We start from the raw sequence: 25,860 nt of genomic DNA, 5'->3' as shown, positions 1-25,860 counted from the left end.
TAAGTTATTTATTAATACTATCAGATAACACAATCCTGGAACTAGAAAATTGGATTCAAGTTCTGAATTGCTCCAACTTTGCCCTAGGAGTTGTCTGGCAAACACACTAGAAGCCCACAGCTTATTTGAATAGAGGGAAATGAGTCTTGATCATGATTTGTGAGATACCTTTGTTCAAATAAAGATGGAATATGCATGGATAGAACCTACTATTCTTTTAGCCCACATTTCCTTATTCATAGAAGGATGCCCTAGACTTTAGGATATGGAAAGAATTTTGTTTACCATCATTACTCCCGACCTCTGAGGGGCAACATTTTTTTATTTATAGAATTTCTGGAGAATCATGATTTTCCAAGTTTACAAAAGCCCATTTTAAACTAGTTTCTTGTTTTTGAAACACTGATATTTTTGGTGATGAGTGTCTGAATTGAGGAAACAACACAGTGTAACAGAAAGAAGGTCTCACCAGGAGCTGAATGCTCTCTGGTCACTTTATCTCTCTCACAAATTCCCTGTGTAGAATAAATTTCTGTCTCTGAGACTCAGTTTTTTCCTCTACTAACAGTGGGGCTTAGACCAGCTGATCTCAAGGGCTTCTCCCCCAGAGATGGAGGAGTCTATGAGCAATACGATGATCCTACTATAACGTCAAGAACTATCATTTGAAACCACACATCTTCTGTAGTATTTAGTCCTCCATGGTAACAATCAGAAACTCGGGCGCCTGGGTGGCACAGCGGTTAAGCGTCTGCCTTCAGCTCAGGGCATGATCCTGGCGTTATGGGATCGAGCCCCACATCAGGCTCCTCTGCTATGAGCCTGCTTCTTCCTCTCCCACTCCCCCTGCTTGTGTTCCTTCTCTCGCTGGCTGTCTCTATCTCTGTCAAATAAATAAATAAAATCTTAAAAAAAAAAAAAAGAAAGAAATTGTCACATATAGAATGACGATACTCATGAAAGATTCTTGATTAAGAATCAAATACCTCAAATTTGGCAGGAACATTTGAGTCTTACAAACAACAACAAAAATCCTAGAGCTAACTTTTGACATTTAGATACTATCAAGTTATGCTATAAAACAATGATTAAGTAGGAGACATTATTTTCAAATCTGTTTTAACCCTTATATAAGGAAATTCTTTCTGATCCCTCTTTAGTTAGCACTCTTCATGAAAGAAGTAAATTGAAAATTTTCAGTGCATGTATTACTTCAGTGGATCCCATGTGCAAGGGCCTGACTATTCCACAGATGCCTTCATGTGACATCCTTTTGGCCTCAAATTTGAGTTAAATTAGCATGCTGCTTTGCAATGGACATGAAACAACAGTACACCAAAACTCACTGGAGACTCAGGGCTTAGCTTTTTCTTTCTATGACTGAAAGTAGTTTTGTGTTTTTGACAGAGTCCTGTGGGTTTAAAACAATTTTTTTAAGTTAAATTAAGTTAAAAAAATCAATATAAAAAATAAACAAATGGTATAACAGGCTGTAATTCTGGTTTGGCTTCATTTCTACTCCTTTAGTGAAATGAGCGTATATTATGTTGAACCCTATGACATTGCTATCTTCATAGGTCAAAATTTCATTTGGTTTCATCTAAGACCTTATAACTCATTTATTTAAGTGTTGGCTCTTACGCTATAATTGAAGAACTTATACCTTCCTTTAAAGAGGAAAAAAAATTTTGCAGTTTGGAATTGTGGGTCTCAGAGTTTGTAATGGGAGGAGCCAGTTGAACGAAAGTACTTTTTCCCAACCATTTAATTTAATCAATTTATTTATTTGGTGGGGGGCAAAGGGAGAGGGAGAAAGAGAATCTTAAGCAGTGTGGAGCCTAACACAGGGCTGGATCTCACAACCCTGAGATCATGACCTAAGCCAAATCAAGAGTCAGACGCTTAACCAACTGAGCCACCCAAGGCCCACACCCCTACCCCGCCCGCAACCATTAAATTAAACTATCAAAGTGTACACCATGTACATTGGTAAAAAACAACAACAAGAAGTACAAAAGGACTAAAAAAGAAAAGTACACATATCCTGTCCTCCATCCCACTAGAAAAACATGATATTCATTAAACTCCCTAGGTATTCACTTTAAATCCTTTCTCACTTTATTTCATTTGGTCACAGCTATGGTCTGAATGTTTCTGTTCCCCACTCCTCCCCAAATCCTTATGTTCAAATCCTATCCCCTAAGGTGATGGTATTAGGAGGTGGGGCCTTTGGGAAGTGATTAGATCATGAGGACTGCAACCTAGGAACTAATGCCCTCATAAAAGAAGCTCCAGAAGAATCCCTCCCTGCTTGGCCATATGAGGTTACAACTAGAAGTTTGCAACCTGGAAGAGGGCTCCATGCTGGCACCCTGATCTTGGGCTTTCAGCCTCCAAAACTGTGAGAAATAAGTTTCTGTTGTTTATAAGCCACCTAGTCTGGCTATAGAAGCCCAAATGGATTAAGACAGTCACTCTCTCCTCAGCTTTAAATAACATGCTTATATACCTTCCCTTTTTGGTCAGTTTTAACTCCCTGGCCAAGAAGATGATAAATGAGCTATTTATGTATTATGTCCTACTTGGCCAAGAAGATGATAAATGAGCTATTTATGTATTATGTCCTACTTCATCCTCCATTTCATATTTTGTTATTTGTAGTATTGTTTTAGTATTAAAAATACACAGTACTATTTAGTATTTACTTTTTCTATTGGTTATATTTACAACCTTAAAGAAATACATAATTAATATTTCCATTTCCAGCTCCACCATCTTTATATTCTTAAAATCTCCCTCCCCCTTTTTAAAAAGATTTTATTTATTTATTTTGACAGAGACAGCCAGTGAGAGAGGGAACTCAAGCAGGGGGAGTGGGAGAGGAAGAAGCAGGCTCCTATCGGAGAAGCCTGATGTGGGGCTTGATCCCAGAATGGGATCACGCCCTGAGCCAAAGGCAGACGCCTAACGACTGCGCCACCCAGGCACCCCTCCCCCCCCTTTAAAGACACATTTATTCAGTGCCATGACCAGACCACTATATTTAGCAATCAACAGCATGGGTGCAAAAAAAAAAAAAATCTACATTAGAACCCTTTGTTGGAATGCTTTACACTTTCCATAGAACAGAAACTAAAATAACTTGTTCTACAATTAGTCACAAATACAGTCCTCAAATTTTTTGCCCATACATATGAGTATTGTTTAAAACATGTCTTCTTCATAGCAGCTAGGCCCTGCTACCACTGTGCTTGGCTGAGTTCACAAATCTGTTGCAACCTGTAGCTTCCCTGTCATTTCTCTGGCTCTCCTCTCCTATTAAGCTGTTTCCTGGCAGTAATTAAAACGTCCTGCCACAGCTGTAGCTATTGCTGCTGCTGGAACCGCCATAGCCAGCTTGGATTCATGGTTTGGCAAAGTATTGGCCTCCACCACCATAGGGGCCAGAGCTCCTACCTCCAAAATTTCCTCCTTTCATGGGTCCAAAATTTGAAAATTTACTGTTGCAATTGCCAGAATCATTACAGCTTCCACCACCTCCAAAATTGCTTCCATCATTTACCAAATCCATAGCCATCCCCGCTGCCACCATATCCACCACCACCTCGACTGCCACCAAAGCCTCCTTGTCTGCTGAAGTTCCCTCCATGACCAAAGTTGTCATTCCCACCAAAACCACTTTCACAACTGCCACTAGAGTTTCCAGAACGACTTTGACCTCCTTGACTGGATGAAGCACTAGCCATTTCTTGCTTAGATAGGGCTTGCCTTCCTTCACCGTTGTGGCCATTCACCACATGTGGCCGTATGGGATTTTTAAAGGACAATCTGTCTACAGAGTCATGGTCATCAAACATTACAAAAGCAAAGCCTCTCTTTCTCCCAGTGCCTCGGTCAGTCATGATCTCAATCACTTCAATTTTCCCATGCTGTTCAAAATAATCTCTTAGATGATGTTCTTCAGTGTCTTCTTTAACGCCATCAACAAAAATCTTTTTCATAGTTAAGTGGGCAACAGGTCTTTGAGAATATTCTCTTGAGACAGCCCTCTTTGATTCCGCAACAATTCCATCCAGCTTGTGTGGCCTTGCGTTCATGGCTGCCTCCACCTCCTCCGCAGTGGCATACGTGATAAACCCAAAGGATCTGGAATGTTTGGTGTTTGGACGTCTCATTACCACACTGTCTGTGAGTATTCCCCATTGCTCAAAATGGCTCCTCAGACCCTCATTGGTTGTTTCAAAGCTCAAACCCCCAGTGAAGATCTTCTGCAGCTGTTCAGGCTCTTTGGGAGGCTCTGACTTAGACAGGACAGCGGTGGGGGCAGGGACTTTAATGATACTTACTCGGTGGTGTCCAAGGGCAGAAAGCAATTCTCAACATCTCTTACCTTATTATTTATTATGTAAGAGAAAGAACACATCTAAATTTCCCTTCAACTTTCTTCCTTCAACTCTCTCTCCTCCATAGACCTCTTGACTTCTGTCAACTCCACCATTACTTTTATATTATTAGAATTTGTAACATTCACATTTTGTTTTGTGAATGGCCATTCAGTTGATACTAAGTATTTTAAGTCAATAAAGTGTAATTATACTATTTTGCTTACGTAAATAGTATTTACTATAGAACAAAATGCATCAGTTAGAATAGAAAAGGTAAATCTATATCATTGGCCCATGTCACTAGGAGGAATGCTTCAAACATCATGATCATATAATTACATTTTCAAATGCTCCATTAGAAGAACCAAATAATAACAGATTTTAGTTTGCTTTATATTTGGAATGCGGCTTTCTTTTGTTTTAATCGCTTTCCATTTTTCCTCTTAACAAAGCACACGCCTTCACCATATGACTACATTTGTCCAGGATCTTAATCCCAGTCTCTGTGGTATGGAATCCACTTTCTGCCTGAGGACATTCTTCTCCAGTTCAATAGCAATTGCTCTCTTGGTCTGCTGTACAGCTATAGTTCTAGGCCTTCCTTTCATTGGGTTAGGGATTAGTGTTTCTTGGATCTCAGGTTTTTTTGATTTTTGGATTCCTTTTTCTTTTTACTGTTTCATCCTTAATTGATTTTTTCAGAAAGAATTTTTGATAGGTGAGCTTTCTGAGTTCTTACATTTCTGAACATGTCTTCATTTTACCCTTAGGGCTGAGTGATACCTTAACTAGTTACGATACTCAGCTCCTGAGAACTTTGAAAGCAGTGTTCTACTGTCTTCTGGCACTGAGTGCTGTTGATGAGAAGACTAGGGCCAATTAAATTTTTGTTCTGTTGTAGTTGACCTGTTGCTTGTTCTCTGGAAGCTTTTAGAATCTTCTCTTAGTATTTAATGTACTATAAAATCACAAGTTTATGGTGAAGTAGGGGTTTATTTTCACTTATTTTGTGTGGCACTTGGTAAGCCCTTTTACTCTGAAGACTCCTATCTATCTTAGCTCTAAGAAATGTTCTTCTATTATTGCTGTCATTATTTTTTCCCCTGAGTTTTCTTGTCTTCTTCTGGAACTACTGATTGGCTATTATCCTCCCTGGATTGACCCTATATAGTTTTTGGACTTTTAAAAATATTTCTTCCCCTTTGTCTTTTTGCTTTACACTTTGGGAAATTCCACTAACCTTTTCTTTCAGCCCTTCTGTTGTTTTTGTTTTAAAGATTTTATTTATTTATTTGAGAGAGAGAGACAGAGAGAGAGCATGAGCTGGGGCAGTGGGGAGAGAGGGAATGCAGAGGGAAAGAGATAAGCAGACTCCCTACAGGACCCCGGGTTCACAGCCTGAGCTGAAGGCAGACACTTAACCACTGAGCCACCCAGGTGCCCCTGATTTTTTTTTAATTAGAGGAATTTCCAACAATTCTTTTTTTTTTTTTGTATCTGATTGCTATCTATAAATATATAGATAGATGATAGAATATATATACATTATATATTACAGATAGATATATAAACTTGTTTTATGGATACACAGGCTTCTCAAATTTTCCCAAGGTCACTAACTAGAATACAAAAAAAGAAAAAAAATTTTTCTGTTTCTCTGAGGTCAGGTTTTTTTTAAATAGTTCTTTTGAAAATTTTTAAAACTATACCTTCTTTTGGTTATTTTACAACTAAGTGAACCAGAAAAATGTGTATCAGAAAAATTGCCTAACTTTTGCCCCATTAAAAAAACAAGTTTTGGGGCACCTGGGTGGCATAGCAGTTAAGCATCTGCCTTCGGCTCAGGGCGTGATCCCGGCGTTAAGGGATCAAGCCCCACATCAGGCTCCTCTGCTATGAGCCTGCTTCTTCCTCTCCCACTCCCCCTGCTTGTGTTCCCTCTCTCGCTGGCTATCTCTATCTCTGTCAAATAAATAAATAAAATCTTTAAAAAAAAAATTGCCTAACCTTTGCCCCATTAAAAAAACAAGTTTTGGGGCACCTGGGTGGCTCAGTCGGTTAAGCGGCTGCCTTCAGCTCAGGTCATGATCCCAGGGTCCTAGGATCGAGCCCCGCATCTGGCTCCCTGCTAAGCAGGGAGCCTGCCTGTCCTTCTCCCTCTGTTTCCCTGCTCCTGCTCTATCTCAAATAAATAAATAAAATCTTAAAAAAAAAATAAAAAAAATAAAAAACAAGTTTTATTATGAAAAATTTTAATGCTGTACAAAGTAAACAAAATATGATGAAGTCCATGGACTCATCACCCAGCTTCAATAAATATGAACATTCTGCCATTCTTATGTCACCTTTACCTTCTATAAATTTTTATAACCAATTTATTAAATAGCTCACATTGAGTTGGTCATTTGAATTTATTTTTCATTTAGTAAATTATTTCATAGATCATATCATACACATTTTCAAAGTCACCTAATCCAGTGAATGACAGTATTAAAAATTATAACAAAAAACCCTGACCATTTAACAGAGCACTTTCTATGCTGTATACTATGTTGCACTTTACAAAAACACTGGTTCATTTAATTTAAGATGATGTGTTCATGACTATGTTTCTTGGATACAATAAAATGCCAACACAATTGTAGCTGCTGTTATAAGGAAGGACTATTTCTCAGAAAATCTTAATCTTAATAATTTGTCTCCTAGAGACAAATAATGGCCTTTCAGTGATTTAGTATCAAAGTCACATCAGTTATAACGCCAAATTATAAATAAAATGCTTTTATAAGAACTAAAATATTTTTTCTGTTCACATGATTCTAAAATTCAGGAATAAACTAAGAGTTTTAGCAAATGAAGAGCCAAAAGATCTTGTTTATGCCCATAGAAGGCAGAAAATGGATTCAGCTGACTGGAGAGAATACTCAACCAAGTGCCCCACAACTGTTTCTCTCATTTTCTCTCATTCCACCGCATTCAGCTTTGTGACGTTTCCCCAGAGCTCTGCCATCATTCACTGGGGAACCAGTACTGGGTATGTGCAGGAAACATGGGGATTTGAATCAATGTACTGTTGTTTGATAGCCTTTTGACCATGGGAAAGTTACTTAATTTCTCTAAACCTCAGTTTCCTCATTTAGAAAATTAGGGAAACAATATCTCCCTCTTAGGGTATTTGTAAAGATTAAGAAATACAACACACTAAGCAAGTAGTACAGGGCCTAGGACTTAACTATGTATAAATGATCATTATTATTCCTGTGGGATTCATAGTTATCCTCTATAGGTAGGGTGGTAGCAAGATTTAGCAAATATAAATACAGGATATCCAGGTAAATTTGAATTTCAGGTAGATAAGAATAATTTTTTAGTCTAAATATATCCCAAATATTGCATGGACTATACTTATACTAAAAAATTACCCATTGTCTATCTGAAATTCAAGTTTAAGTGGGCATCCTGGCCACTTAAGAAAGAAAAATGAGGTATAGTAAAATAAGCTTCTAAGAAATAAAGTTGTGATTAAATTTGATATTTTATCTGTTCAAACTTGGTAGTCTCCTATCCCCCAGTCCACTCAGTATTTTCCCTTCTGGGTAATGCTCAAGTATCATCTATCAGAGAAACAAATAGTGCCTGTATTTTGGAGCAGAATGGCAACTTTTCCCCAAACTGAAATCTGTTGGGGCAGTTACTATCCTAAACTAGGCATGGGTTTTCAAACTATTTACTGAATTATATTTGTATTTAAATATTTATTTGGAAAACCACAAAGCACTACATATGAAAGTCATATTGAGGACCACTAAAATATGCAAACTACAAATCTGACAGCACTCAATCTTTGAAACACTATTTTCAAAATGTTTTTGTTTACCATGTTTTCCTTGTGTGTACCAGGTAATTACTTTTCAAAGTGTGCTTGTTATGAGCACACACAGAGACACACAAAATAAATAAAGATGGGTTTTATATTTTATTTCAATCAGACTGCATTTCTTAACCTCTTCTCTAAACTAAAAAACCTGTTATCAACCCTACTAGTATTTTAGCTAATTTGTAGCTAGAATTTTAATGAGATAAAAATAGCTTTCCTAATGGCAAGGTGGGTGGGAATTATTTTATAGTAATATATTCTACCTCTTTTCCATTTGTGGGGGACGTAATCCGTAATTCCTTCCTTCAGTAAGCAAAGTGAGGGAGAGATGCCAGAATCTATCCATTACTCCTTTAAAGAATTTGCAGGCTGTGTTTAAACTTCCAGATAGATTACAATGCAATTATTCCAAAACATAAGATGTGTGCTACATTTCCTCGTTCATAATTTTTTGCCAATAAAATAGAAGCAGTGCTCCATTTATTTTTTCTAAAAAAACCACGCACCTTCTGCCCAAACTCCTTTATTTCTTTTCGCTCTGTCGCAACAGTCGCAGTGCACAGTACTCTTCAGCTCCATCTCGTGTAGAAAAACGTCGACTGCACCCTCAGCTCCGACCACGGGGAGCATCCACGACGGTGGAAAAGATGAAAAGCCGCGAACTTTATTTAGGAATCAACACTAAACGAAGAATTGATTTCCTGTGGACCCTGTCTCAGAAAAAGCAGGTCTTACGGTTGACAGGAAAATCAGGAAAGCATATATATTGATTTCCTTGATACATTCAACTGAATCTGGAGAAAATTCTACTGTTTAATACTGACACACTTAGAATGAAATTCCCATTGACCTGCGATTCCTGGTTAAATCCTTCAAAAGAGCCAAGTAAGGACATTCTCTGAGCAGCAGGATGTACTATATTAGATGCCTCACGGGATCCTCCCGCGGACTTTTAGTCACGTCATAGAGCCCAAAGGAGAACGCCTGGAGACGGTCTGCGAGGCCGTTCGGGGAGAGGGTGAAGTCCCCTCCTCGGTGAAGACGACTCTGGCAAACGGGAGTCGTTTCCGTGTTCTCCGGTCCCGCACCGCCTCAGTCAAGGAGCTGAGGGGCCGTCGGGCCCGGTGGCCCACAGCATCTCCCCAGACTCCTCCTCCTGAGAAACCTGCAGGTCAGGGGCGCCCACCTTTGGCTTGTTATTATAAATTTGCTTATGAAGCCCTCACGATTTTTAAAGTTGCCATGTGTGGTTTCTGCTTCCTCTGACCAGCGGAGAGGGAGCCCCGAGCGTCCCCCAGTCGANCCGCGGCCCGAGCGGCCGCCGGGCTCGCTCGGCGCAGTAGGCTCGAGTGCGCACCGCAGCGAGGTGGTGTCCTCGGCCGTTCCGCTTTCCGCCGCCGTCTCCGGGCTGTGCCGCTTGAGCCGGGACGCGCCTCCGCGCTTCTCGCCGCCTCCACCGCCGCGGCCGCCGCTCCCCTCGCCGTCTGCACACACACCATGACGAAGAAAGAGAAGAAGACCTTGAACCAGAGCCTAGCCGAGTGGAAGCTCTTCATCTACAACCCGACCACCGGAGAGTTCCTGGGGCGCACCGCCAAGAGCTGGGGTGAGCGGGCGGCGGTTGGGCGCCGGGGCCGGCCGCGGTCCGGGGGGCGCCGGGCGGGGTCGGGTGGGAAAGGAAAGGCGGGAGACGGCTCCCCGCGCGGGGGCCCTAAGAGTAGCCGCAGCCTCCGCCCGCCCACAGCGGTTTTCGTCCGGGGCCGCCAGACTGTCGTATGGGTGGCGGCGGAGGAGGGGCGGCGCGGCCCCATTCATTTCTAGCGTGGCGGGCGGGCCGCCGCTGGCTCCCGAGGCAGCCGGGCCCTCTGGCAGTCCCCGCCGGGCCGCGCCAGTTCCTTCCTCCCGGCCGGGAGCGGAGCGCACGTGCTGCTCCGGCCTCCAGCCCCGAGCGGCGCCGGAGGCCGGGGACCCCTGCCCAGAGTCGAGTCCCGAGCGTGCGGGGGGCCGAACGCCCGGGCCTCCCTTTGTACCGAGCGCGCCGTCCGGGAGAGGCCCTGGCAGAGGCGGCCGGTGGCGCCCAGCGGTTCGGGGAAGCCAGACCCTGCCCCACTCCCGGGGAGAGGAAATTTCCACTCTCGCCGCTATCTTGTGACTCGTCCACGCTGCCACCCCGGTCGGAAGAGTGCGAGTGTTAAGTGTGTGGGTTGCATGAATGTGCCGCGGTGAGTTAGTCACACGAGTACTTGGTACACGAAATGCTCTTGAATTTGGACAGTGAAAAGACCATTAAAAAGGTTGGTACCTGCCTGATTCCTTTGTAATTACGGGCGTTTTCTTCCTAGCAAATAGGCTTCTTTTGGGGAAGGTAAATCCCAGGTGGCACAATTTTTGTGCCTTCAAAACGTGTGATGGTTGTGCGTGTTAGTTTTTCTGTAAGTATAAGTTCTTTGTTTTACAAGCAATATTTAAACCATCCACCGATACAGTATTGCTTTAGGGTGTCTCTTTCTTTCCCCCCCGAAAAATTGTATTAATGTCTGAATAAGGACTAGTGCTTCTTTCTTTTTTCTTTTCTTTTGCCCTTTGAAAAACGTTTTGTTGATGGGTCTTGACCTTTTTTTTTTTTTTTTTTGAGTGAGAATAAATTTTTTGAGTGGGAGAACTATTTGGGCACGACATCTTTAAAAGAAGCATGAGGAGAGTAAATTAGCTATGACTCAGAAAATAAACTGTTGCTACTGACTGAAATCGGCTCCTCCGGAATGGAAAGTCGGCTTAAAGCCCTATCACAAGCTGAAAGGGGCCTTGGAGGTTTTTAGCCCAACCCCCAGTTTAGAGATGAGAAAAATGAGATCTAGAGAGGTTGTGATTTTGCTTTGTGTAAAATTACATATTCCACATAGCCAAGAAAAGAACCCAGTTGTCCTTTAATCCTAGTCCAGCGGTTTTATTATTTTACAGATGCCTTGCCTAACTAACACTCATGATTTTTATTTAGATAGCTGTCTTTTGGGAACCCACTAATGTGAAAAGGAAATAAATCTTGCATCCGGAGTTAAGTGGGGAAAAATGGTGAAGTTATTATTGCTTCTAGAATGTGCTACCTTTTTGCTGAAGGAATTTTTGAGTGGTGGAGAGGGATTAATGTTTGTAGACTACCTTCCTCAGTGCCTTCTCATTTCCAGTAATAAGTACCTTCATTTTTTGTTAGAATGACATTTCTTACTGCGGATAGTGCATCTTGTCTAAGCTTTGTATTTATAATGATGTTGAGGTTGAGATTTTATTGGGTATATGCTTTTAAGTAGGTAATGTGCACAAATGATCGAAGTGTAGGCATTATATAAGGGCGGCAACGGTACAGTAAAGTTGGGATTTATTTTAGAAGGATTAAGGCAAGACCTTTTTTCAAAATTGAAAATGTTAACTCTTACCAACAAATAGTACTTTTCTGAATTTATTGGAATTGTAGTAAACCAGTGCAAAATGTCATAAATTATCCGCAATCCAATCCCAACATAAGGGCATCTAAGGATATATGTGGGTGTGGTAGAGGGTGAAGTCCATACTCAGCTCTCCAGGCTGTGTGCCCTCAAGCGTGGGGAGTCTGCCTGGAGAAAGGGGTATCTTGTTCTAATGATCAGAAAGGCACTGTTTGGGCTAGCTGCCTGATCTCATTACTACAGAGATGTCCACTATTAATATTTCTGTATATATCTGGGCAGACTTAAAAGAGTATAATGTTAATTTTTTTTAAATGAAAAGAAACCATACAATAAGTGTTGCTTTATAGTGTTTCTTTTTAACTTATTTATTTTAGAGAGAGAGCTGGGGGAGGGGCAGAGGGGGAGAATCTTTCAAGCCGACTTTCCTGATGAGCACGGAGCTGAAACCTGGGCCTTGACCCCAAGGCCCTCGAGATCTTGACCTAAGCCAGAACCAAAAGTTGGTGGCCCAACTGACTGAGCCACCCAGGCACCCCTTAGTGTTTTGAATATATTGTGGGCACCTTCCCATTTTAATAAAGATCTATATCATCATTTTAATGTCTGACTAATGTTCTATTGTATAGTTCCATGTACTACCGTGATTTTTTAAAAACAAACATGTTTATTAACATGTAGCCTATGTGTGCGGGAGATATCCAGGGAAATATGAGTAACTCCTGATTTTTTTTTTAACCAGTAATTTTTTGTATGTACTGGTCTGTCCTCCCAGTCCCTTCCTTCAGCCTTGAGAGTATATTTTTGCAAATTTATTTCTTGGGATATGTTTCTACTAGTGGAATTTCTAGGTCGTGTATAATATGTGTACCCTTTACATTTTGGAAATGTGTTAGGTTTTTATTTTGTTTTTTTGGTTTTTTGTTTTGTTTTGTTTTTTAAGAAACTCATTTGCAGTTTTTTCCTCATTCTTTTGAATGTAAATGTGAGGGGAGACCTTCATAAACTTGGCTGTATCTGCTGGTGTGTAGAAAAAAGCCTTCTCTACCCTAAGGATTTTATAAAGACATTAATTTCAGATGTTCTCTTTTATACATTCTAAAGTACATTTGTCCCATTTAATCTGAAGTTCTTCACCAGTGCATGGGATATATTAAAAGTATACATTTGGTGGGGGGCAGAGGGAGAGAGAATCTTAAGCAGGCTCCATGCCCAGTGTGGAGCCTGATTTGGGGCTCGATCCCACCACCCTGAGATCATGACCAGAACTAAAATCAACAGTTGGACATTTAACTGCCAGCCACCTAGGCGTCCCTAAAAGCACACATTTAAAAAGTAGTTTCGCCATGTACAGTTGGGATAAAGTGAAAATACTGCAGGTTATACCACATTGTTATCTGAAATGGTTATGTAAAAGATTTGTTTTTTTTTTTTTAAGATTTTTTTTTTTTTAAGTAATCTCTGTACCCAGCATGGGGCTTGAACCCACAACCCTGAGATCATGAGTTACATGCACACTGTACTCACTGAGACAGCTGGGCGTCCCTATATAAAAGATTTTGAGTAGCTTCTTGAATGTTTAGCAATCAGAATCATTACATACATAAATTTACCTCATTTGATTTTCACAACGATTGTCTAAAATAAAGCACACTATGTAAGTCATCAGTGAATCTAGAGTTGGGATCTTAGGCTGAACAGTAAGGACACATCAGGAATAAGTAATTGCCATGTATGAAAACACAGGACAAAGAAAATTTAGCGTCTTGTGGCTTATGCTGCAGATATTAAACCTAAACGCAGTAAACATAATTAGAGTGAAAAATAGCCTAGAGATCCTCTGTTATTTAAACTGTAATGGACCATTTGTTGCAATTAACATATTTAAGAATGATGAAATAGAATAAAAATACCATTTTATTCTACCTAATTTTATTCTAAGGGAGCATGTTCCATGAAACTTCTCTGTATTTTGCATATACAGATACCCTGATGTAAAATGTGTTTCTTACTGTGGCTCAAAGTCAAGAACTTGTAAGCCACTAATCTAGCCTTGTGCCCTCATTTCATAGGTGAGAAAGTTGAACTCATAGGTCTGATTCCTCAAAGTTTACTCATCAGTAGAATCCTTGGCCTTTAGACTACCTCCAAGGCCAGACCCTTTTTTGTTTTTGTTTTTTGTTTTGACTGCTGTGACTTGATGTCATTTAATGACGTCTGCTGTGGGCTTCTTTGGAGTTCCTTATCTTAAGGCTATCTGTCAGTAAATGCTTTATATTCATATTAACTTAAAACTTGAGTTGCTGCTTTCCAAGCATAGCAGGATTCTGGACCAAAACTACTAACACCTATATTTTGTTCATGTACTTTTTCTTTTATTATAGATCCATGAAGTGCCATTTTCTCAGTCACCTGCTCCCATTCTGGGTCATGCCTCAGTAAATGCTCTGCCTTGGAGATCAGACTCCATCCCATCTTGGGTGTTTGACTGTAGGGGAGAAGGCAAGTGTTTATTTTCCCAGTATCACATAGTTTTGTAAGATGTTGTTCTTTGTCCTGTGGAGTGTGACATATTAAAGAAACTTTACAAAAATGTGCACTGTTGGGAAAGTAACAGGACTTGCCTTACCCTGTGTGCAGGCTATAAATGAAGGTCAGTGGTGGGTGTGGCAGCGGCAGCAGCAGAGGCATACTGAGCCATCACCCAGCAGGAGACAGCACTTCCTGGACTGGTAGTGGAAGGGAGGGGACAGGGTAAGTGTGTGTGTTATGTTCTAGATGTTTTAATTACGGTAGTATGTGCTTTACTGTTAAAGAGCAACTTTCCTCTACCCCCAAAATAATCTGATTCTTTGAATTTGACTTTCCAATTTATAGCTATAGAATTAAATTAGTTACATTAAAAGAAGTTTAAAAACGTGCCTGTCTTTAGTAGCAATATTTCCATGATTTGTCACGTTTGATTAAAGACCAATCATTTAACACTGTTTAATGGAAGGAGAAAAAAAAAGCTAACTCTTTCAGTTAAATTTATTATATCCTAATTATGCATTTATTGCATTGATTTTGAAGTAAAATCATCTGTAATCTTTAACCACTTAGAACAACCACTATTAACATTTTTATAGTCTGTTTCCTTTTTGTAAATAGTTTTTTTAAAATGTATAAAATTTAAAAATACACAGTTAGATACCTAGTTTTACCACTTAATGTTTTAGGGGAATGGTTTTTATTCCTCTGCCTCCTTAGAGGTTGATGTGTTGGGGGCCTTGGTCCTCCATCAGTTCTGTGGGGGCTGTCCACACTTCCTGCTAGAATTTATGTATTCTGGTGTCTTTAGTTATCATCTCTATGTTGAGACTCCCAAATCTGCATTTGTAGTTGGTATGACTTTTTTTATATTAAAAGAACCACCTGCCTGACAAAGATCTTAAATCGGATGTTTCATAGGACTCTGAAGTACTTCACACACCTCTTCACGTAAATCTCCCTTGCCCTCAGGGGCTCCTTAGTGTGACACACTGTAATCTCGCTGACTTCTCTGTCATCTCTCTACCATTCTCTACCCCTTCTGGGCCTGTTTCCTAGCTTGAGTCTCTCTTTCCTTCACCTTGGGCTGGGTACTCAGTTGTTAGCTTTGGTAGCCTGGTCTCTGGTAAACATCTTTGAATCCCTCTTTGCCTTAAGACTGTGACAAGTGCTCCCGTGTATCCCATAATAGTTTTTTTTCTACAATAGCATTTATGATTTTTTTGTAGTAGTGTTGTTGCCTGTTTACTAGAATATAAGTTTCATATTTACTCATCTTTGATTCGCTAACACTGAGCCTGTTGCTCAACACTTAGTAGGAAGGTAATAAGAACAGGTTGAATGAATGAGCACTGTTATGAAATGGTTCCATGTAATTAGACTTTTTGCAACCACCTTTTTTTTTTTTTTAAGATTTTATTTATTTATCTGACAGCACAAGCAGGGGGAAGTGGCAGGTAGTGGGGGGAGGGAGAAGCAGGCTCCCTGCTGAGCAAGGAGCCCAATGTGGGACTCAATCCCAGGACCCTGGGATCATGACCTGAGCTGAAGGTAGACCCTTAACGGACTGAACCCCCCAGGTGTCCCATTTTTGCAACATTTTAAAAAATGTCTTTGTTGGGGCGCCTGGGTGGCACAGCGGTTAAGCGTCTGCCTTTGGCTCAGGGCGTGATCCCGGCATTATGGGATCGAGCCCCACATCAGGCTCCTCTGCTATGAGCCTGCTTCTTCCTCTCCCACTCCCCCTGCTTGTGTTCCCTCTCTCGCTGGCTACCTCTATCTCTGTCAAATAAATAAATTAAAATCTTTAAAAAAAAATGTCTTTGTTGGTATTGGTGTATCATAGTATAACAGTTCCCCAATGTTTGGGCATCCTACCCCCCCTTTTTTAAAAGATTTTATTTATTTATTTGACAGAGATAGAGACAGCCAGCGAGAGAGGAAACACAAGCAGAGGGAGTGGGAGAGGAAGAAGCAGGCTCTCAGCAGAGGAGCCTGATGTGGGGCTCGATCCCATAACACCGGGATCACGCCCAGAGCCAAAGGCAGACGCCCACCCGCTGTGCCACCCAGGCGCCCCTCTACTAATAATATTTCTGAAAAGAATTATTTAACTTAGCAGCCGCCCACATCTCTGTTTGAACTTTGTAACTAAGTTGTTTGTAGACTGGCTCTTATTTGTGACTTCTACTTAGTATTATTTTTTTTGTTTTTTTTTATGATTTTTTATTATATTATGTTAGTCACCATACAGTACATCCCCGGCTTCCGATGCAAAGCTCGATGATTCATTAGTTGCGTATAATACTCAGTGCACCATGCAATACGTGCCCTCCTTACTACCCATCACCGGTCTATCCCATTCCCCCACCCCCCTCCCCTCTGAGGCCCCCAGTTTGTTTTCTCATAGTCCATAGTCTCTCATGTTTCATTCCCCCTTCTGATTACCCCCCCTTTCTTTATCCCTTTCTTCCCCTATCGATCATCTTTAGTATTATGTTAATCTACTTAGTATTATGTTAATGCCTTGGTAAGGTATGACTTTGGGACTGACCCTCGTCCAGGACATAAGGTACTTTTCTTTGGCAGGTTCTGGCCTGTAAATAGTGGCCCTTTATGTACCTTTACCACCACCACTCCCCGCTCATTACTATCTAATCATTTCTTTTCGGATTCCTTCCTGTCTGTTTTTCCTGGTCTCATTTCCTAAATGTGTATTTCCCAGCTGCTGTCTTTGGCCTTGTTTTCTCCACATCATCTTCTCTGGCAATCTCATAAAACAATTGCAAAGATCACTCACACATTTTACTTCTCGGTTAACGCCTCTCTCAGATTTAGTTGCTTCCTGGATATCTCATAAACCTGAGAGGGAGAGGCTTAGATGTCTTGACTGGCTCTGTTACTAAGCTACCTTATGTATCACCTGGCAAACAGCTTTTTCCCCTTCCGGTACTGAAGTTCTGAGTTGCTCCTGTATTTGCAATTTTTGAAAACGGGTTACTATCTTTTCTGTCATTTGGGCTCTAAACATGGCCAGATCATGACAGTTCTACTTCTGTACCATCTCTTAAACCTGTGACCCACACCCTCATTGCCACTACTACGATTAATCAGGAGTTAATTTTCTCTGCCCTACTCCTGTCTCCCACCCCCGCCACATCTTATGAAGACCCATATTCAGAGGGAACTCAGGGTGCTCACTTTTCATAGCTTTATAATACTAACCACCTGTTTGAAATTTCCTAGTTTTTTTTTTTTTAAGATTCTATTTATTATTTGACAGAGAGACAGCCAGTGTGAGAGAGAACACAAGCAGGGGGAGTGGGACAGGAAGAAGCAGGCTCCCAGCTGAGGAGCCTGATGTGGGGGCTTGATCCCAGAATGCTGGGATCACGCCCTGAGCCGAAGGCAGATGCTAATGACTGTGCCACCCAGGCGCCCCATGAAATTTCCTAGTTCGTAACACTCCCATCAACCCTGGCTCTGCTGTATCGGGGTCTGATAGTGCCTTTTCTTATAAATTCTCTGATTAAAAACTTAAAGTGCCAGATGAAGAGCTTTTGTGACTTTTCCATAGTTGTTCCAAGTTCAGATAGACATTGGCTTTCCAGTTTTTACCTGCTGCTTAAAAAAAAAGTTGTTGTGTTACTGACTTCTGGGGAAGGTGAGCTCTTAACTCCGGAGGCATCCCCAGAAAGATCCCAGGAGTCAGTTGGAATCATTGTGACCTAAACCAGTATACCTTCACTGTTGTCCGGTTACTTTTAAGGCTACAGTTTTGGTCGTGCTACTTCCCATACCCCAAAATTGTGTTTGGATCCCCACTGCTTTCAGAAGGTTTAAATAATTTCCAAACAGCCTGGCATTCCAGGCTCACTACGTATTGGCTTAGAACTAAGTTTCCAACCTTATAACCTGTCGTTTCCCACCTTAGTCTCCATATACCACATGTCATAGCCAGAATGGATGTATCTGGAATGCTCTGCTCATTCCCTTGCCCATACCCTTCATCTCTGCATCATAAGTTCTTCCCTACTTCAGAGACCTAACTTTGAGTGTCAGCTATCGTAAGCGTTCTCTGATATGCCAAGGGGAAAATAATACATCAGCCAAGCTTAGATAAGTCATTTAAAATCTCTAGGTTTTAGTTTCTTCTGTAGGAGAAGAGTTGCAGAAGATAGTTTCTAAATGTCACTTTGAAATGGAAAAAAATATATAAATGCTTGAGAACAGCAGGCAGCAAGCTTTTTCTTTAAGGGACCAGATAATACTTGAGGCTTTGCCAGCCATCTGGTGTCTGTTGCAACTACTCAGCTCAGCTATTGTAGCTTGAAAGTGGCAAGAGACAATTTGTAAACTAATGGACCTAGCTATGTGCAATATTTTATTTACAAAAACAGGCAGCTGCTGTGGTTTGCTGACCTCTTTAGAAGCTAGTGTCAGTGTAGGCTGACTCAAGAAATCTGAACTGGTCTTAAATGAGATGTAGACTCTTGGCTTTGTTCTTTTTAAAGAATGAAAGTAACACTATTGTTTGAATTTTTACAGTACAGATGTGAATAATCAGTCCATTGTCCTCTTCAGCTTCTTTTCTGGGTAATCAGTGTTAATAGTAATGATTTTTAAATTGTAATACATGGTCTATCCACTTTGGATAAAGGTCTGGCAGTTTCTTATAAAATTAAATATATACCTACTCCATGACCCCGCTGTTCTACTCCTAGGTGTTTACCCAAGAGAAATGAAAACATATCCACAAAAATACGTGTACAAGAATATTCATAGTAGCTCCAACTGGAAACAGCCCAAGTGTCCATCAGCAGAACAGGTAAACTGGTATGCCCAAACAGCAGAATATTACTCAACAGTAGAAGGAATGAACTGTGGATACACAGAACATGGATGAATTTCACAATTAGGGTGAGCAGGAAAGAAGCTTTATCTAAGAGAATACATACAATATGATTTCATTTATATGAATTCTAAAGCAAGCAGCACTTATCAGTGTTTGAAAAAAGCCCAGAATGGTGTTTTCCTCTAAGGCTGTGGTCATGGGGATTGGAAAGGGGCACCAGAGAACTTGGTAGGGTGGTGTATTGTTTTGTCTCTTGCTGGGGGCTTAGATCATAATAGGATGCATTTATCAAAACCCTTTTTTTTTTAAGTTTTTAAATTTTAGTTAACATACTGTGTAATATTTCATGTGTACAGTAACAGTGATTCAGCACTTCCATACAACACCAGTGCTCATCCCAAGTGCCCTCCTTAATCCCTATCACCTGTTTTACTCCTCCCCCCACCCAACTCCCTGCTGGTAACCATCAGTTTGTTCTTTACAGTTAGTGACTTTGGTGTATCTTTCTTTCTTTCTTCCCTTTGCTCCTTTGTTTTGTTTCTTAAATTCTACATATGAGTGAGATCCTATGGTATTTGTCTTTGACTGACTTTGCTTAGCATTACCTCTCTAGCTCCATCCATGTTGTTGCAAATAGCAAGATTTCATTCTTTTTTATGGCTGAGTAACATGCCTCTGTGTGTGTGTGTGTGTGTGGTCTGTGTCTGTCTCTGTGTATGTGTATGCATGGATGTACCACATCTTTATCCATTCAGCATCTGATTGACACTTGGCTGTTTCCATGATTTGGCTATTGTGGATAAACATCAGAGTGCATGTATCCCTTTGAATTAATATTTTTGCATTCTTTGGGTAAATACCTAGTAGTGGAATTGCTAGATTATAGGGTAGGTTTTTTTTTTTCCTGGTTAAGATTTTATTTATAAGTAAACTTTATGCCTAACAACGTGGAGCTCGAACTCACAACCCTGAGATCTGGAGTCACATGCTCCATATAGACTGAGCCAGCCAGGTGCCGTGGTAGTTCTATTTTTTTTTTTAAAGATTTTATTTATTTATTTGACAGAGACAGCCAGCGAGCGAGGGAACACAAGCAGGGGGAGTGGGAGAGGAAGAAGCAGGCTCACAGCAGAGGAGCCCGATGTGGGGCTCAATCCCAACACCGGGATCACGCCCCGAGCCGAAGGCAGACGCTTCACGACTGAGCCNCCGGGATCACGCCCCGAGCCGAAGGCAGACGCTTCACGACTGAGCCACCCAGGCGCCCCCGTGGTAGTTCTATTTTTATTTTTTTGAGGAACGTCTCTCCTGTTTCCAGAGTGGCTGCACCAGTTTGCATTCCCACCAACAGTGTAAGAGGGTTTCCCTTCCTCCACATCCTTGCCAACACCTCTTGTTTTTTGTGGTGTTGATTTTAGCCATTCTGACAGGTGTGAGGTGATATTTCATTGTAGTTTTGATTTGCATTTCCCTGATAAGTGATGTTGGGCATCTTTTCATGTGTTTGTTGGCCATCTGTATGTCATCAATGGAAAAACGTCTATTCATGTCTTCTGCCCATTTTTTTAATTATTGATTTTTTTGGGTGTGATTGTCAAAGCCCATGTAACAGCACATTAGAGGTTTGTGTATTTCATTGAATGTGATTTTTTTTCTTCAATTTTAGTTAATATGCGTGAAGTGTTTAGGGGTGAAGTATACATACTGAGATCTGGAACTTGAAATGCATTTAAAAAATAAATGGAATAGGTACAGTGTAATAAGAATATTAACTGTAGAATCTAGGTGTGTCTATGGATGTTCATTGACATTCAGCCTTTCTGTGTATATATAAACATTGCTAACTGAATATTAGAGAAAAAGAATACATTTTTTAAAAATATCTTATTTATTTATTTATTAGAGAGAGCATGAGTGGGGGAAGAGCAGCGGGATAGAGACAAGCGGACTCCACTCTGAGTGCAGAGCCGGACGTGGGGGTTCACCCTCATAACCTTGAGGTCATGACCTGAGCTGAAATCAAGAGTCAGAGGCTCAGGGGTGTCTGGGTGGCTCAGTCGTTAAGCATCTGCCTTCAGCTTGGGTCATGATCCCAGGGTCCTGGGATTAAGCCCCACATTGGGCTCCCTGCTCTACTGGGAGCCTGCTTCTCCCTCTCCCACTCCCCCTGCTTGTGTTCCCTCTTTCAATGGCTGTCTCTCTCTCTGTCAAAAAAACAAAATCTTAAAAAAAAAAAAAAGAGTCAGAGGCTCAACCAGCTGAGCCACCCAAGTGCCCCGAGAATACATGAATGCATTTATATGTTCTTGATTGCCTTCCACCAATTGTGGAGTCTTTCCTGTAGACAATGATTGTTATTCAGTTTTCTTACCAGTCCTATTTTAGTGCTTTTATGTGTATGTATATACTTATGTATGTATGTGGGTATATATGGAATATGTAAGAATAAGAAATTTTCCACTTTTACATGAGTAATAGGAAAAATGTATGTTCTAAAACTTGCTTTGCCCCCCATTAATGTGTCGTGTGTTCCATGTCAGTGTGTATTTATCTCGTTTCTTTGAATCATTTACATAGTCCATAGTGTAGAGCTATATATCTGGATATGTATTTTGTTATGAATATTTAGATTGTTTCTAATTTTTCTCTTCAAAATTGCTGCTATGTGTTTGTGCCACTATTTAGGATAGATACTGAGAAATGGAATTACCACTTTATAGTATATGCTTATTTTTATATTAATAGACTGTCCTTTATATAATAGACTGTACCAATTTATACTCCCACCAGCAGTGGATAAAAGTACCGGTTTCCCTTCAACTTTCTGAGCATTGGATGTTATCACTCTTTAAAATTTTTTTGCCAGTTTGATGGGATACTGCTATCTGGTTGGTTTAATTTGCAGGATCTTGGTAACCGCAACTGAGCGAATTTTTGTTTGCTCAGTTTCTGTTTTTTGTGTTTTTTTTTTTTTTTTTTTACGGTCGATCTCTTTGCTTGCTTTTGTCTTTTAATTCTTTCATTTAAAAATATTTGTTTTAAATTAACATCACAAATTTAACAATCTTTTAATGGGCTGTTCTAATCACTTAACCTAAAATATATTGAATAATACATTATTTCCTCACTGATTTGAATTGGCAACTTTCTTACATGTAGAACTTCATCTTAGGGATTTTTTCTTGGGTTTTGTTGATCTGTATCTCTGTTCCTCTGTCATTCTTACAAATTTCACAGATGTAAGGTCAATGTGAGCATTTGTAAAATAAAATACATGTGTGAAATTGTGTGGACTGTCTGTCCAGTTTAGGTATCATATATGCTGGCCTTATAAAAACCATTTAGGTAACTTACAGAGCATACTAAAAGGATAGTTTTTAGAAAAATTCCTTGAAAATTGGGAGAACCAACTAAAGCCATGTGGACGTGGTACGTGTTTTAGGGGTAGAGCTTTGTTTATTTTTTGTAAAAACTTCTGATTTGGAAATGTTTGTTTTCCTAAAAAAAATCATGTATTTCATCTGTTCTCAGGTTTGCTAATTGAAAGTGGTTTTATTGATCAAATTAAATACTTTTGCATTTGTTTCTGGTTTTTCTGGTTTATCTTAAATCTCCCACTTTCCTTGAATTTTAGTTTTGAATTAAAAACCTATCTCCTTTTTGTTGATCTTACTTGCTTTTTAGTGAATGAATCTAAGGATTTTCCTTTGCTTCTGCTCTGACTACATTATTATTTTGAATTTTGAATATTTCAGGTTTCATTGTCTTTTTAATCCAAGGATTGATTAGAAATCTATTTTCTAAATTTTGTTTTAATTTCTAATATATTTACCTTGGTTTTAGAGAATGTGGCCTTTTTTTTTTTTTTTTTTAAGTTTTTAACTTCCGTTTTTGTGTTTTTGTAACTTAAGCCATGGTGCCTTTTAGGGACAGTGTCCCAAGTTTGTAAGGAGTATATTTCCTGGTGAATACAAAAGTTCTGCATATATTATTAGGTAACTGTTAGTTTTGTTTTAAAAATACTTACTGTCCAGGGTGCCTATGTGGCTCAGTCGGTTAAGCGTCTTGCTTAGGTCATGATCCCAGGGTCCTGGGATTGAGCCCCCCCCCCCCCGCCGCCCTCGTGTGTGCGTGTGCGCACTCACTCTCTCAAATAAATTAATCTTTAAAAAAGTACTTACTGTCCTTTTTGGTATTATTTACTTCATCTGTGGATTTCTGGGAGAGGTATGTTAAAATCTCTGTATAATTGTGGTAATTTTGCTCTTGCTTCACGTATTCTAAGCTGTTTAGCATCACTGGGTTCATGGCTATTAGGTATATCTTCATGTATTTTAATATGAAACATGTTTGTTCTCTTAATGCTCTTTGACTTTGAATTCTAGTTTGCTTAGAGTAATGATGTCACATCTAGATTTCTTTCTTTCTTTCTTTCTTTCTTTCCTTTCTTTCTTTCTTTCTTTCTTTCCTTTCTTTCTTTCTTTCTTTCCTTTCTTTCTTTCTTTCTTTCCTTTCTTTCTCTTTCTTTCGATTTTATTTATTTATTTGACAGAGAGACAGCCAGCGAGAGAGGGAACACAAGCAGGGGGAATGGGAGAGGAAGAAGCAGGCTCTCAGCAGAGGAGCCTGATGTGGGGCTCAATCCCATGATGCTGGGATCACGCCCTGAGCCAAAGGCAGACGCTTAACGACTGCACCACCCAGGTGCCCCCACATCTAGATTTCTTTTTGTTAGCCAAGACCCACTTTGTTTTCAACCATTATGTGTTACAATTTAGGTTTTCTTCAATAAATAGCATTTAATGGATTTTTTTAGCCCACTTTGAGAATGTCTTTTATTTGACTACTATGAAATTATTCTTGCCATATTATTTTTGGGATTTTAATTTGTTATTAAATTCAAATTAAAAATTTGAACTTTATATAAAATATAAACAATATAAATTAATGTAGTGACAAAAGGAGAACACATTGGCTGCCTGGTGAATGATGTGTGGATTGCAGAGGGGCACAAAGACTCTGGGAAGTGATAGAAATGTTCTGTATCTGTAGTGTAGTGGTGATTTCACAGATTATACAACTGTCAAAGACTTCCTGAGATTGTGCGGTTGAAATTAATAAAAGTTATTTTGTGTAAATTATTCCTCAGACTGATAAGAAAAAAATTAAAATCAATACTTTGATGTTGCCAGTAAGTTATACTGGTTGGTTTCTTTGTTTACCATTGCTTTATACATTTTCCTCTGTCTTAGGTTTTTAAAGAAAACTTTTAAAAATGGAAATACACAGTTGTATTAACTTGTTTTAGAATTTGGTCTGTGATTGTCCTTTTTTTGAAGTCAGATATTATATAAGTTCTTCAAAAAAAAGAATTAAGACAGTGTAGCTAAAACTCAAATCCTCCTTGACCACATCCCCAGTCCCAGTCCTGATCCCTTCCTCTCTTATTCAGAGGTAACCACTATTTATGAATTTGATTTGTTAAGTCTCTGGTCCATTAACAAACACTCTGATTTATGTATATTTATAGAAATGTAACTCTTTTGAGTGTTTTAAATTTAAGCATGTGGTGTATATCATTCTGAGTTAGCATTTTTCCACTTGGGGTTTTTGAAATCTGTTTCATTCGTTTTTTAACTACTGTTTATAGTTTTCCATTATTATGTTTTATTTCTTTGCTTTGAGGACAGTTACATTGTTAGCAATTTTTTGCTATTGCTCTTCAGTTTTTTTGTATTGCATAACCAATTCTTTCAGTTAGAATTTGAGGTTAGTAAATTTTCTGAGTCCTTGTATGTCTGGAGATGTACTTTTGGTTTAATTGGTTGATCTTTTAGTTTATAAAAATTTTTCCTCAATTTGGAATAGATTTCATTTTTGGCCAATGAGATATCTGTCAGTTATAGTTCTCTGCCTTAGCTAGAGCCTGTTTTATATTTTTAGAAGCATTAAGAAATTTTCTCCTTATGTCTGGTGTTCCGAAGCTTTACCTGTGTCTGGGTATTGGATGTTTTCCAGTATTTTTCAGTCTTTTCCAATCTGGACACAAAATTTGTTACTTTTTTGAGCATTCTTTCCCTTCTTCCCTTTTCTGATGGAATTTCTTTTTAGATTTGTTGATGATACTCTGGTTGTCCCCATGTCTCAATAATTTCCATATATTCCCTCCCTCTTTTTGCCCAGGGTTATAAAAATTCTTGGTTTGAACTTACAGCTCACTGAATTTTTCTTTAACTGGCCAATTCATTTGGTTAGCCTTTCCCCTAAGTTTTTGGTTTTTAAACAGCTTTATTGAAGTATAATTGACATAGTAAGCTGCACATATTTGAAGTGCCCAACTTGAGTTTTGACATAATACTCATATGCATATACATATATTATACTCATGAAACTGTCACTAATCAATAACAAACATAATCATTACTCCCCAAATTTCCTCCTGCCCCTTGGTAATTGATCCTCTCTCCCTACCTCCCCAGTCTCCAGGCAAAAATAGATCTGCTTTCTGACACTTCAGTTTGTTATTTTTTTAAATTTTAAATACATGGAATGTAGTGTGTACTTTTTTGGGGGTGGGTGAGGAGGGGCTGACTTCTTTTATGTAGTTTAATTATTTTTGAGAAATAGTTCATGAATAGTATCCCATCGTATGGATATACCAGAATTTACTTATTCATCTGTTGATGTGCATATGGATTGTTTGTACTTTGTAGTAATTACAAATGAAGCATCTATGAATATTCATATACCTTACCCTCTGTGAACATGTGC

At 39.6% G+C, this 25,860-nt stretch overlaps 2 protein-coding genes across 2 annotated transcripts in view; one reads left to right on the top strand and one right to left on the bottom strand.

Moving 5' to 3' along the window:
* Positions 1-3,001: 3,001 nt before the first annotated feature.
* On the bottom strand, positions 3,002-8,841 carry LOC100467816 (heterogeneous nuclear ribonucleoprotein A1-like). Its single transcript, XM_034661816.1, is given in 3 exon segments — positions 3,002-3,559; positions 3,561-4,375; positions 8,769-8,841. Coding segments are annotated over 3 exon segments (1,107 nt in total). The 3' UTR covers positions 3,002-3,340.
* A 730-nt stretch (positions 8,842-9,571) lies between these two features.
* The window catches only part of ATP1B3 (ATPase Na+/K+ transporting subunit beta 3), a 41,411-nt gene continuing 25,122 nt past the window's right edge, over positions 9,572-25,860 (top strand). The window contains exon 1 of the mRNA XM_034661888.1: positions 9,572-9,868. Coding sequence (XP_034517779.1) covers positions 9,760-9,868 — 109 coding nt within the window. The 5' untranslated portion in view covers positions 9,572-9,759. The remainder of the gene's footprint in view (positions 9,869-25,860) is intronic.

The sequence above is a fragment of the Ailuropoda melanoleuca genome, chromosome 6, assembly GCF_002007445.2.
Source record: "Ailuropoda melanoleuca isolate Jingjing chromosome 6, ASM200744v2, whole genome shotgun sequence".
NCBI lineage: Eukaryota > Metazoa > Chordata > Mammalia > Carnivora > Ursidae > Ailuropoda > Ailuropoda melanoleuca.
The sequence above is the reverse complement of the archived record's forward strand: the minus strand, read 5'-3'. Positions and strand labels throughout refer to the sequence as shown.